This window comes from Plectropomus leopardus, chromosome 12 (genome assembly GCF_008729295.1).
Source record: "Plectropomus leopardus isolate mb chromosome 12, YSFRI_Pleo_2.0, whole genome shotgun sequence".
NCBI classification, from domain to species: Eukaryota; Metazoa; Chordata; class Actinopteri; order Perciformes; family Serranidae; genus Plectropomus; species Plectropomus leopardus.
The window spans coordinates 22,791,958-22,805,865 of NC_056474.1; the positions used below are offsets into that span (position 1 = coordinate 22,791,958).

Consider the following 13,908-nt stretch of genomic DNA (forward strand, 5'->3'; position numbering starts at 1 on the left):
CTGTAAACATGTATATTTCTACCATAAAGTTGGAAATTTTAACATAGGGGTTGATGGGTTTAACTCACTCTGGATTCAGCCTCAAGTGGCTGTTAGAGGAAATGCGGTTTTTGGGATGCCCGAGGGAGTTTCATTTCTCAGGTTCAGAGGTTGCCGCTTGGTTTCAGCACGCTACAATATCATATTGATTCTTTGGATAACAATACAATTTTTGCTGATATCACAAAGTTTGCCAAGATACAACTGCAATTTCATTCAAGTCAGGGGCCTGTGCTTGATCTGAGACAATCGGTAAAAATCTTTATTATCCTTCTCTTGCTATCTTACCATTTTTTCTTCTTGGCACTAGGCTACTAGTACTCTTTCAAACTTTAGGAAAGATCTGCACGTGGACAGAAACAGTGACACAGACATGGTAATTTAAAAAATAAAGGCGTTTCTTAAGGATGACAATATCAGTGTTCTCACTTATATCTATAATACTCTGTTGCTGAGCATTGAGTCAATATATTGATCCAGACCAATGCAACACCGCTTGTATTTAGCAGCTGGGTATTTCTCATGGAAACCAAAACAGAGCTGAAAAGTGAATATAGAACTAACATCCCATAGGTTGATATCTAATTATGTAAATGTGTAGAACCGCACCACGTTCAGCATATCAAATTTTGGTTATATTAGTGAGTGTTGGTTGTTTTCCCACTACCTCCAGAAATCCAGTTTGTGCAGGTTTAACTTATGTGCAAAGGTGTACACTCATGGTAGTGAACAGACTGAGTCTTTACATATACGTACAAGCAGACTGTAGAACAGACCATGCAACAGAAAAACATGATGCAGAGCTGATGGTGTGGAGAAAAAAATAAAGGTGTGAGAAATGATTGCTCTTCAGTGTTAAAAATAAAAAACCCACAGCTCTCATCCATCAGCATACATTAAAATCTAGACATATTTGCAGAGAGGCACAGATAATATATGCTTGCCTCATTTAGACAGCTTACATCTGGTTAAGTGTATTTTATGCAAACCTGCTAGGACTGCAAGAGGAAACCCTGATAATGTTGGATATCGCGATAACGATAACACTTGCAATAAATAAACAGATACTCAGTTCTTGGCTCAGACTTGCACAGTACCAGTGCTTGTGTCTGGTTGTCTCTCTTGTATCCAAAATATTGTCAGACAGGTGATGTGCCCTTTTTCCCCTCTCTGGCATTCCCACTTTTGACTTCACTCATTTTGTCACATTTTCCTCCTTTAACCATGCACATTCTTTCGTATTAGATGATGACTAATGGTGAGAGCTGTGTGTGATTGGCCAGAGCGTTAACAGCATGGCCTGTATCAGACAATATAGTATCATTCAAAGTGCAATAACTGAGTTTCTCTCAGTGTGTTTACAAAACTTTTGTATTACACAAGAGGGCCACACATTGCTACTTATACTACAACACATTTGTGTATCTAAACGCCATGTTTCTCTCTACATCCTCATATCAGCATGAAAGGTCAATTTATAATGACATCATTGCCTCACTACATCATTTATTACTGCTTAAAACAGTTCAAGAGTTTACTACATTTCACAAAAATACTAAATCATTACAAAAACACATCATATCATCAAAGTTGTTTTTTAATGATGGATAAATCATTAAAAAAACAAATGTGAATATTCAGTAATATTTTTCCAGCATCAGTGCAAGTTTGTGCGGCATTCTTCATCTTTAATATTTAAGCTCGACAATACCCCGGCACCTGATGAAAATTTAATGGGATGCCCAAACTTTTTTTTTTCTCATTAAAACTCCTATTCCTCGAATAAAAAGGTGGGCAACCGGCACATAGTTGAGACTAACTTCCCCCAAGGTGATGATGTGATGCAGATGAGGTGCTGGTGCTGCTGATGCTTCAACCCTCAAGGGTACAATCCACCATAAAATAATCATATTAGGAGAATTAAACAACTGAAAGCAGCGATTTCTGTGTTCAGCTTGTTTGGGGCTTTAAGGCTGTGTGCCTGTGACCAGAGTTTTTGGATAAGAGCTGAACCATTAGTCTCTTAATCAATTAGCGGATGTGACCAAAATAATTTAGTCTGATAATAAGATGTAAAATGGATTTTTTTGTCATTTTTTTTTAAATAAAAGAAGTTAATCTGCCAGTGCTTTATGGGCTTTTAATGCAACTATGTGACATCTCGTGACAAAATAATGAAGCAGTTTCGACTTAAATTCATGACAGTCAACAGAGCCAAGAAAGTTCTTGGAACATTTGATGTGATTGTAATATTATCTACCGTGATACCGTGATCTTTTTTTTTTTTTAATTCAGAAAATACATATCAAAATGCTGTATAAACCAATAAAGGATTAATTACAGTGAAACTTTTCAACACCTGAATGCCCTCTTTGGGGATCAATAACAGATTATCTTATCTTTTTGCAGTCTTTGCTGAGTCCATATTATGTTATCAACAAAGATTTCTTTAGTCAATTTATAATTTCAAGACATTTATTGAATAAAATGGCAAATCGTTAGCAGGGTTCTGCTCCTCAACAGTTCCATCATTCAGTGTACTCTCTCTAAATTCTGACATTTTGCAGGTCTTTTTTTCCTTAGCAGCAGCTCGAGGAGTTTAGATCAGTCAGTCCAAACAGAGCTGATCAGATCAATGGATGAGAGGAGCAGCTGCTGCAGAGGTGAGGGAAAGCAAACTTTAAGACCCAGCACAATGAGCAGTTAAATATCACATTCAATGAAACTGGTGTTTTGCTGCTTTGAGTATGCTCTGCACTCCAAGATTGTGGTGCAATGAATAACTGAACAATATATCAGCCCCTGCAGGATGTTGCAATGTTGGGATTGCAACAATTAACGCAGTTTGCAATCCGTGTGGATTCTGCAAGATGTTGCATTTTTGACTATTTAAAACAAACAAACAAAAAATATTACTCAAAATTTTAAATTTCATTGAAGAGCTAACAGCAGTGTACTGGTTTGCTCAGCACCTCTTTACACAGCATGTGTTTGAATAGTGCTACATACATGGCAGCAGATGTTATCGTGGTGGGCCGCCACAATTAAATGAATGTGTGCTAAACCCTCTGCTTTAAAATGTGAAGTTTAATATCTTTGGCTTTTGGAATGTTGGTCGAAACAACTTTCTAGTCGTCATTTTCGGCTCTGGTTAACTGTGATGGACATTTTGTACACTGACAATGTCATGGACAAACCCCTAAAATGATTAAGATAATGAATCAATAATGAAATTTATCATCAGTTGCTGCTCATTTCTGGACCAAAGGTTATATAAAAAAAGACCAGGAAGACCACTGTGTAAAGGTAAAGTGAATGTGTGGGTAAAACTCCTTATTATTCAACAACTTTGGCAACTGAACAAGGCGCATAATCCCCAGATACTCCAGTGAAGCTGCTCAACCGCCAGAAGGTGCAGACTCTAGTTCTACTTGGCATCTCCAAGGTGTGAAAAAGTGCAACTATGAATAGACAGCAATACATGGCTTAACACCACCATGCATGCTCAGCAAAAGCCCTTTACTGGATAAGAGGAAAGGTTTAAAATAATCAAAACTCATTACTTTTAAGCTTCAATCAGATTACGTCCAGTGAAAGTGCTCAAGCCTGATTTGAGCGTTCATATGAGGTCATCTAATTTGGAAAGAGGGTTAAGTAGTTCTGTCTCTGGATTACCGGGTGAACGTACCTGGCAAGATTTTGGTTCTGTCTTACTATGTCTGCCTACCTACAGTAAAGTTCATCAAGTGGGGGAGGTGACAAGGTATATTACCTCAAGTGTAGAGCACTTTACATTACATTACAGTTTCATTTTGAGTTCTGGTTTTTCCATTTCTGCAACTTTCCACTTTATTTCAGATAACACTGTACTTTTTATGTCACTACATTTATTTTAAAGTTATAGTCACTGGTTACTTTATAGATTAGGATTCTGAATGCAAAATACATGTGCATTTTGTAACAAATGCTTCCTAAAGCTGAAGTAGTATAAAGCTGTTAAAATTCACTCCACTTTGACCACCTAAAAACATGAAAGTTTACTTACGTATTCATGCATCTGTCATAATAATCAGTCTTAAAATGATTACTCACCCCACCGAAAACCAATAGGTTATGTTTTTTCAGTTATTGAGAAAAATGTCAGTGATTTATGGCTCCAGATTCTCAAATGTAATGCATTACTTTTTTCTTCTTCTTCTCATTTTTTTTTTAATATTATGGAAGTCTGCATGGTTGATTATAAAAAACAACCAATTCTAAGATGCCATTTTGAACTTTCATCATATATTTTATAGAATCAATTAGTTTTTTGATTAATCAAAAACTGAGTGACAGATTAATCGATGATGAAAACTGGTATAATTTGCAGCCCCTGAGTTGTTTAATTTCCCTAAGTGCTGTGACTGTGGCTGACTATTACTTTTTCCCTTTTGAAAGGGATTCAGAACTGTTAACACTTAAATTTCTTCTGTCGACACTTCATTTGCAAATCTTCCCCATCTCACATTTTGCCCAAACGTATCTCACTTCATGGCATTCTCTGAGCTGCAAAAAGCAGGTTTCAGATTGTTAGAGCAAATTATTGGAGATTCTATAATTTGAAGCACAAATTTTAATGTAGCATTGTAGGACTTTTGCTTGTAAAGAGTTTTTTTTAACATTGTGTTGCTGCTTTTTTAAGCATCTGAAAACTTCTTCCACCACTGTCTGTTCCTCTAATGTCTCTTCCCATTTTGTCTACATCACATTGCCCCATGCGGACACACGCCCATGTATCCTTCGCCATCTGCACCACGTCCTGCATTATGACAATTTGAGCCGGTATTCAGCCTGTATGGCCTTAAGTGCCGTCATAAATCCCCATTATCCCCAATCCAATACATCGATGTCACTAAATGATCCACAGCCCTTTCACACAGTACAACTAATACAGTCTTCAAAGCTCTTAGCCTTTCATTCTTCTCAATTACCACTCCCTTTCCCGCACTCTCTTGCTCTCCATCTCTCCCCCTCTCCCCCTGCACTCCCTCTATCTAAATCCTCTTTCCAGATTTCTCTCTCCATTTCGTCAGCCTTCCCTCCTTCTTTTCCCCTCTCTCCTGTTGCGCTCTCCAGTCCCCTCTTCTTTAAAACTGGTCCCCCTTTGCTTCATCCTCTCCCCCAAGTCTGCACTCCCACTCGGCCGCAAAGCCGCCTTGCTTCTTCTTCTGTGGTTCTCTTAATTCCCCTTCTGCTTTCTCTTTCCCCGTCAGTGTCTCTCTTTGCAGCTTCCATCAGTCTCTCAGTATCCTCGCAGTTGCTCTGTCTATTTTTATGCACACACACACGCACACAGTCACTCCGTCTCTGTTCTCTGTTTTCTCGGCAGTCCCTCACTGTCACTTTCTTGATACAAGGCGTCTCTCTCTCTCTCTCTCTCTCTCTCTCTCTCCCTCAAACACACACACACTCTCTCTCTCTCTGTCGCTCTACATCTGTGTCGCCCTCATTCCCTACCCTCTCTCTCTCTGTCTCGGCTTCTGTCTTTTTACTGTCACAGAAGCTGTCAGACAAGCAGTGGTGAGCAGCAGTCTATGGGCTCATCTTTCCAATACACACACACACACTTCAGCACAGGCTATAACAGCATGAATGAGAAGCTTTAATAATAGCACGCTGACCCGTAGTGCTCTTGCGCTATGTAGCCAGAGATGAGCACTATGTGGCAGTGTGTGTGTGTGTGTGTGCGTGTGATTATCATCTGTCCATTACCAGTGTTTGTAAGTTAAACCGAAGGGCTGAGTGTGAGAGAGTGTGTCGTTTCCAGCAATGACTGATTGGTGTTGTGCAGTGTCAGGACGGCTGGGCGAGGCCTTGAACACACCATCATTCACATCGAGTTGATCTCTTTCAAATCGCTCTCTGTCTGTCTCTCTATTTTTCGCAGTTAGCCCTGTATTTTAAAGGGTCGGTTCACCCAAATTACAAAACAGAACCAGTGTCCCTGTTACTTTGGCTGCAACTCCATTTCCAGACACGAAAGTTGATTCAGCAAACCCTGGATGACTTTCAGTGACTGTGTTTTTTAACATTCAGAGCCAACATTTTTGGCAACAACTTATTTATTTCTGCAATATGTTTGCATGGAAATAGGAAAAAAAATCGTGTTTATGGCAAATAAACTATGATTAAAGGGGCACAAAGTTGTGGGGAGTACTACCCAGTCTGTGAAAACAGTTGCATCATGTCATCTGTGGCTCTGTAGGGCATTTTCCAAAGTCTGAGAAAACAACCCTGTGATGTATCTCAACTTGGGCTGAGAGACTGCAACTTAAAAACTGAAGCATGAAGTATCAGAGACATGGATCTCTACCAGACAGGGATTGTCTAGACAGGGGGCAGCCGCCTTTTTTTATTTGAAGTGCTAATTTAAAATTTTCTATTTCATAAGCGTGTTGATATAATGTCAATTCCTTGCTGCTGATGATTGATCTGTCAATCTGAGTAGAGCTGATCAGATCGATGGATGAGAGGAGCAGCTCTTGTGGTGGGAGTGAAAACAAACTTTTAGACCCAGGGCACTGACGGTTAAGTTTCTCTTTCACTCCAGTGTGCTGCTTTATCTATACTCAGAGTAAGTTTCGTGTATAATAAATAACCACACAGTGGATTTTATACATTCCAATTGTGCTTCTAATGAATGCTCCATCTTCAAAAATTAAAAATCAATACTTAGCTGCAGATGTTATTCTTGTAGCGGGCCGCCACAAATCGATGAATGTGTGGGAAACCTTGTACATAAACATTTCTTAAAGAAAAACAAAAAAAGTCTCTTGCATACTTATTGCTAGTGTGCCATTAGTTAAGCTACAGCATGCCTATGGTGACACCTGCACCAAAGGTTACTGACCACTGGTCTAATGAAAGATACTGTCAAGCTGTATCATGGAAAGTGTATGAATCCAATGTTTTTGGACCCTGACAAACACTGGGCACAAAAAGTCAGGGTCTGTGATATTTTGTCAATACGCAGTGCTAATTTGGTGGAATTCCCCTTTACTATGGTGTGGTTTGAAAGATTGTGGTTGCAGAGAAAAAAAAAGCCCATCCAGCACCTATACTTCTACAATTTTACTTATGATATTGTCACATAAAGCCCATGCTACTCTTTGCAGCAGCACTGAATACACTGGCACTGTGTATAGATATGTCATATCGTTCCTGGGGACAGGACTACCTCTTCAGAAGAGGTAGTTCCTATGAGAACCGTCCACACAGGTGTCTGCGTTATCCAGTGCAATCAAAAAATTGTTTTTGGAATGAAATGCTGCTGCAAAAACTTGTACTAAAAGTTTTTAATGCTGTGAGTGGAGCTGCGCAATGATATTGTGTTTTTAAAGCCTACACTAAGGGCAATGCACATCAACATACATGCCTTGCACATCGTTACCGTCCAGCCACAATAATATGTTCGCTTAAATGTTGGTGACAGTAAAGCTTAGCCATGGATTCTGGCTCCATCTCACTTTGTTATCGAAACAACACCCAGCATAACCTGGGCTACACAAACAGATCATTTTACATATTATAAAGTCTTTAATATAAGTGCTTCTCATATATTGTTAAGCAACTAGTTCTGACCCATCATTCAAACAGAATAACTGGTAGATGATATTTTTTTCCTCAGGGGCTATATTATTTAACATAACAACTTTCTGCTTGTAGGGCTAAGACAACATAGTGCCATCCCAAGCACCCCAATTTTTTTTCCTAGGATGGTAAAGGCATGATGCCGTCCTGCGCTCGCCTTTGTTTGTTAGGTTTAGGCAACAGGAGTAAAGGGGGTTAAGGCAGGAATGTCAGCGTAAGCCAATCAGAGGCAGAGTAAAGAAGAGTGGGGTGGGTTATGCCTTTGCCATCCTAGGAAAAAAAAAGAGGTGCGTCCTGTGCGTCGACTTTTCCAGATGCTCTTCACGTGGTTCTGACATCAGGTGCTGCTCCCGAGCCGCATAATGGCAGGGTGAACGTTCATTTACAGTGACGTCAAGGCTTGGTGCACATTAGAAAAGCTGCAGGCTGGACTTGTGTCTGCCTCCCACGTAAAAACACACAGCCTGACTGCACAAATAACTGTGTGGCTAATTTGATTGGTTGAGTTTTGGTGAAGTGGTAGGCTCAGCAGCAATCTGTCAACCTGTATGTGCATTTGTGCATCCAGCAGCAGACAAATTATAAGCACTTATTCCACTGACCCCCATTGTACTGAATGTCTGGCAGAAATATAAAAAGACAGATATCTCAAAATCTGGACAAATAAAACCAGAGCTTTCTGCGTGGCTTGATACCATTACAGGTAAGAGGAAAAATACATCTTTTTTTTTTTTTATCTCTGGTGAGCTGAAACCTTTGAACAAAAATTCAGTCTCTCTCAAAAACCAACAATCTCCAGACTCCTGTGTCTCCTGTTTTCAGTTCAGCGGTAACAAAAAGACCAGATAATCTGTCCTCAGGCGGGAAGCTCTCCCATTCCTCCTTCTCTCTGTAGCTTCAGTCCATTCTTTTGATTCATTTCAATCCATAATTATAGCAAACACTAACACCGCCAAGGCATCAGGACACAAGATGGGCATTTTTGCATCACAAAGCCATGTAGAGTGTTGCATTTTCACATCAATAAATCATTATCATATTATATCATCCTATTATAATAGAATAATTACTGTAGAGAAGGCCACAGCAAATAAGCTGCACTAGTCTGAACACTGCAGTTTACACAGATTTAGCGGGACATCTGTTGGAGAGCTTTGCAGACAGACAGAGGGCGCTGTTCTTCCAGTGCAAACAGAGATTTAAAGCTTATAGAGTTTCTGGTGTAGGCAGATGGTGGAAGGAGCAAAAGGGCGACAGAAACAACACTTCCAACATGTTTGTTCTGCTCAGTAAAGCAAAACAGAAAACCTTTGACTGATGAAGCAACAAGAGGCAGGGGGGTTTATGGGAAACATGGTCGCAATTTGGAGAAACGCTACCATTGCCAATACCACTGGTGTGACTCAGGCTGCCAATCGTCTCCACGGTTTTTCAGTTTATCTTTCAGAAAGAAGCCGGCTAATTTGTACTCTCATGACATCCTCGCTGTGCCTCTCCCCTTCTCTTGCCTGCTCATTTCTCCCGTTTATCTGTAACAAAAAACCAGTCGGTCTGACCTCATGCAAAGCTCTCTCTATCTCTGTTTCTCTGTTCGACCTCATCCCTTCATCCTCTCCTCCGCCCTGCCTTTTATTGCTGGATTCTGTCGTTATCCCCGGCTAGATCCGACCCACGCTATCTCTCGCTCTCTGTTGTGTCACTCCCAGTAGCAGATACGTTGCAGCTCAACAGATGACACACACACACACACACACACACACACACACACACACTTTCACAAATAAACCCCTGCATCAACACACACTCAAAATACAGTAATAGCAAACATACACACATTTCCTGGGTACATGCATAGGCACAAATTTACAGGATCAGGACATGAAGGAATGATGGGAGAGAAGGGCACAAACACAAACACATTCACAGCATGTTTCTGCTCTTGCACTTGTGCACACACACATATGCAGGCGCAGGTTTGGGACACAGAGAGACAGCAGGCAACGTGGCAAGGACATAATACACACGCAGCATGATTGCACGCGCTCATCAGCTACTTTCTCACACACACAAGTGCTCATGCATGAGGCGTATGCACACAAATTCACACTTGTGTACAAACATACGCACATTCGCAAATCCCCATGCACACTCATTACTGCTGGAGCACACAGAGATACACACACAAGCACAAACCACATCCTCGTATTCCTACAGCATATTCTTGTAGCCACACACACTCTGTCCTACACGCATACACGTTACCACACCCATGCGCTCCCTTATCCCACACACAGATCCAGCACGAGTACAAGCCAGAGTACATCAACAGACACATCCAACACACATTTTCTGACCCCAAAATATGTACACACACACACACACACACACACACACACACACAAACACACACACACACAAACACACAGAGCATCCACACACTCCCTGTGTGTCTCACCTTCCAGTTCCTGGTCGTCTCGGAACCAGCGCAACGTGGCAGGGGGTTTGCTGCCTGTACTGGTGCAGGTCAGGGTGACTTTGCCCCCCTCCGGCACTGCACTCTCAGAGCCCAAGATCTGAGGTTTACCGGGCACACCTATAGAGAGCCAGAAAGAGTTAGAGAGTCAGAGAGAGAGAACTTCCATGCTGCAGGGCTCACCTTGTAGCCAGAAAAAGTAATAAATAAAAGAAAGGTCAATGGCTGAGTGAACAAGCACTGCATATTTTTGTTGCAAAGCTGATGTATACGGTATGGAATTGGAGGTAAAATGAATATCAACAGCACAGTTTGGTACCGCATCTTCAATATCACAGACAAGCTTGAATTTATTAGGTCAATTCTGAAAGCTCTGATGGAAACCAGCTTAGAGAAAAATAATGATGCAGGCTTGCAATGATTTGCCCCAAAAATGGTTCAGAGTCATCGCACAGCAGCTCGAAATGACTGCAAAGCTTGTGTTCACCATGACTTTCCAGAGGCATCAAAGCTTCTGCCTCCTCGTCAGTGTCCACCAGAGCACTGAGGGCAGATGCACTACAATATTTTTATGTTTTGCTGGCAAGCGACCACTTAAGGCTGTGCAAATAATGACTGCTGTGTCTCCAAAGGAAAGGCAGAAGTAGCTTAAATGTTACAGCATCGCAAAACTTTTCAGGGATCAGGTCAGGATGTGAGTTTAACACTGACCGCTGTTAGAACCCTGTTCTCTAACAAAAAAACAATGTTGGTTGCTTTAACCCATCACCATAATCTTTCCCTAACTGTGACGAAGTAGTGTTTGTTCCCACGCTGAATCATATCCGAACCAGTGCCAAAAGTTCAGACATCAGTCATGTGAATCATTTCTGCAATGCCCATTTATAAGAGATTTTTAAAGGCGCTGGAAAAAGATGTCATCATGATAGAAAGGGCACCAAATCAAAAGAACAACAATTTGCCGAATGTCAATATGCTCTTATAAAACTTGTAAAAATAAAAATCCAGTAGTTACATGCCAGGTAGCGCTGTGGCACTAAAAACTTGTCAGGTCATTGTAGCAGAGACACTGTAGTTTGTAATGATAATAACAAAGAAACAGTATTTAATGTGGATCAGTTATTTCGTCATTGACGTCTGCTCGCGTACCACACAAAAATACCTAAAAGCTACTTTGTGTTGGGATGCGCTAACAACATGGTAAACAATCCATAACTATGTTTTTACCAGCTACCAATCTGAAAACTGAGCTTTTAAACAATAAGAGGTGAGACGTTAGCAAGACAACATGGAAACACCGGGGGATCGTGACACTCAGTACGCCGATGTTCAGCAAGCATTTTACTGATTTGGCCAAACAAACTGTAGAGGATGAATTAAACTAAGTTATGTGATGCCTGGTTTTGACCTGTGTTCGTTTAAATGATGATCGTATTGGGCGATTCAGTCAAATAGTTGAAAATATCAAAGTATTTTTTACTACTGGCCATTCAGCGGGATCATTCCTCAAGGTAGCTAGACTAACAATATTGAGTTTGTCAATGTAACTTTTCCTCTATGAGAGACATAAGGTGCTAAAATCATCCTTTGACATGTTGATATCTACTTTTATCGAGCTACAGGCATTTTGTTAGTATAGTTGTATTTTGGCCCTTTGTTGCATATTATGGTGCCTATAGTTTTTCTCTATACCAGACCTGCTCACTGTGCAATGGTCAGAATCTGACTAAGTAATGATCGAACAGAATGGATCTGTGCATCACTAGTTATACAGATAAAGATATGCTTTTTCACTGCTAAATACGTGGTTAGATTGTTTCATATATCTAACAGCACTATCAAAGAACTGGCTTTTTTAAAATGCAATTAGCAATACATATTTCACGAGGATACCGACTCTAACTGCATCTTAAATTTCTTTGCAAATGCATCATGAAAAGTTCTAAGTGCATTGCAGTCACAAGATGAACCATACTTTTAGTAAGACTTGGAAACATGATAGAGGTGTACAGAAGCTTTATATAGAGGCAAAAGAAAATGATACAACCCCTCATTAACTGAACATTCCCACAGTTCATGTAGCTATAATGAACATGGAAAAGCAATTAATTCAATGGGAAAAACAATAATGCCTTATCTATTGGCCTAAATAGCCTATGTGTCCCTGGAAACTAAATTTGAATAATATATACTGCAATTCAAAATTGCTCAACTTGAATAACTGTGTTAAAAAAATGAATCTGAATACCATAATTTCAAATTGTTTTTTTTAGTTTGGAACTGAATTTCAATAAACCTGAAACTGAATGTAATATTGAAATCATTGGCTCTGAAACTGTAGTTGATAGTCACCATAGACTGTATAAATAACGGATGTAGCTATCATGATATCACCCATTGGTTTGTGGACTGCAGTTTTGAAGTCTTGAGTTCGTCATTTTACCCATTGCCATCTTGGGTTTCTTGGAGCAAAATGTTGGTGAGTTTAAAAAAAAAAAATCCACCCCTTGTGCAGTTGTTATGAATGTTGAAATTAGTTGTGGAGACCAACACCGTTTTGGCACCAGGCTGTAAACGTGTTTATTTCTGCTATAAAGTTGGGCATTTTAACACTGAGGTCTATGAGGATTCACTCTTTTTTGGAGCCAGCCTCAAGTGGCCATTCCATAAATTGCAGTTTTTGGCACTTCCGCATTGGCTTCATTTTTTTGTTATTTTTTAGCTTCGGAGGTTGCAACTTGAGCCTCACTGAAATTCAACTCTCGTATACTTCCATATTCAGTCGTCACAATAGAAATTTGTTTATCGAAATTTAAATTCAGTTCACTGAGACACACATTCAGTCACTGAGGAGGCACAATCAGGTGCATATTCACGGATCTCCTTTTCAAGTACTGGAACATACTGCACTCGGCTCTCTTTCCAGTGAAGTAGTCTCCTAGTTGTAAGGATTAGACCCTAACCCTTACACTAAGTGCAAGCAGGGGCTATTTGAGTTCAAGGGCAGGTTTGTGAGGGAACGAATAAAAAATAAAATTGAAAGTATAATCAATGAGTCGTGCTCTGAAAATGAAATACAATGCTCTTGAATAAAGATAATACATGACAAGAAGTTCAGGTTGTAAGTCTTCGTAAACTGAAAGTGAATTGAAAGAACATCATTTGAATTGTGAGAACTGTATGGGGAAGTTTATAGAGTTAAATTGTCATTGAGGATGAAATACTGTATCAGAGCAGCTGAATTCAATTTCATGATATTACATTCAGTTTCAAAACTAATAAATTATACTTATTTTTAAGGCAATTATTTAGCATGATCAATTCAAAAGCAAATGGTTCCAATTCAGTTTCTGGTGACACATTTTTCTGTCCATTGGTATCCTTTTAAAATCAGCAGCGTGAGTTCTGCATTAACTCTGACAGCCTTGACATTTCTACAATTCAAGTCAGTCTGACTGTTCATTCTCGGAACTGCAGGTCAGTTCAAAATGTCAAGTAAATTAGATTTAGCGAAGATTATTAAATATGACTCCAAGAATTCATTAGTTAAAAGCCAAGGTGGGAGTTAGAATGACTCAGCCAGACTAAATGGGTTTTGTATTTTTCATTTAGGGATGGGGGGCATTGGTGTCTTCAGAAAAAACTGAGAGGGAAAGAGGGATGAAATGACCCAAAGGTCCGATTCAAACCGTTGAAGTTAGCCACCAGGACATCCTGAGCCAAACCAAAATTTCATGATACATATTCCTCTCCAAGAGGTGTTCTCC

At 40.0% G+C, this 13,908-nt stretch overlaps 1 protein-coding gene across 1 annotated transcript in view; it reads right to left on the reverse strand.

Moving 5' to 3' along the window:
- Positions 1-13,908, reverse strand: part of cadm3 (cell adhesion molecule 3) — a 107,628-nt gene that overhangs the window by 27,465 nt on the left and 66,255 nt on the right. Inside the window, 1 exon segment of the mRNA XM_042497409.1 lies at positions 10,124-10,261. Coding sequence (XP_042353343.1) covers positions 10,124-10,261 — 138 coding nt within the window.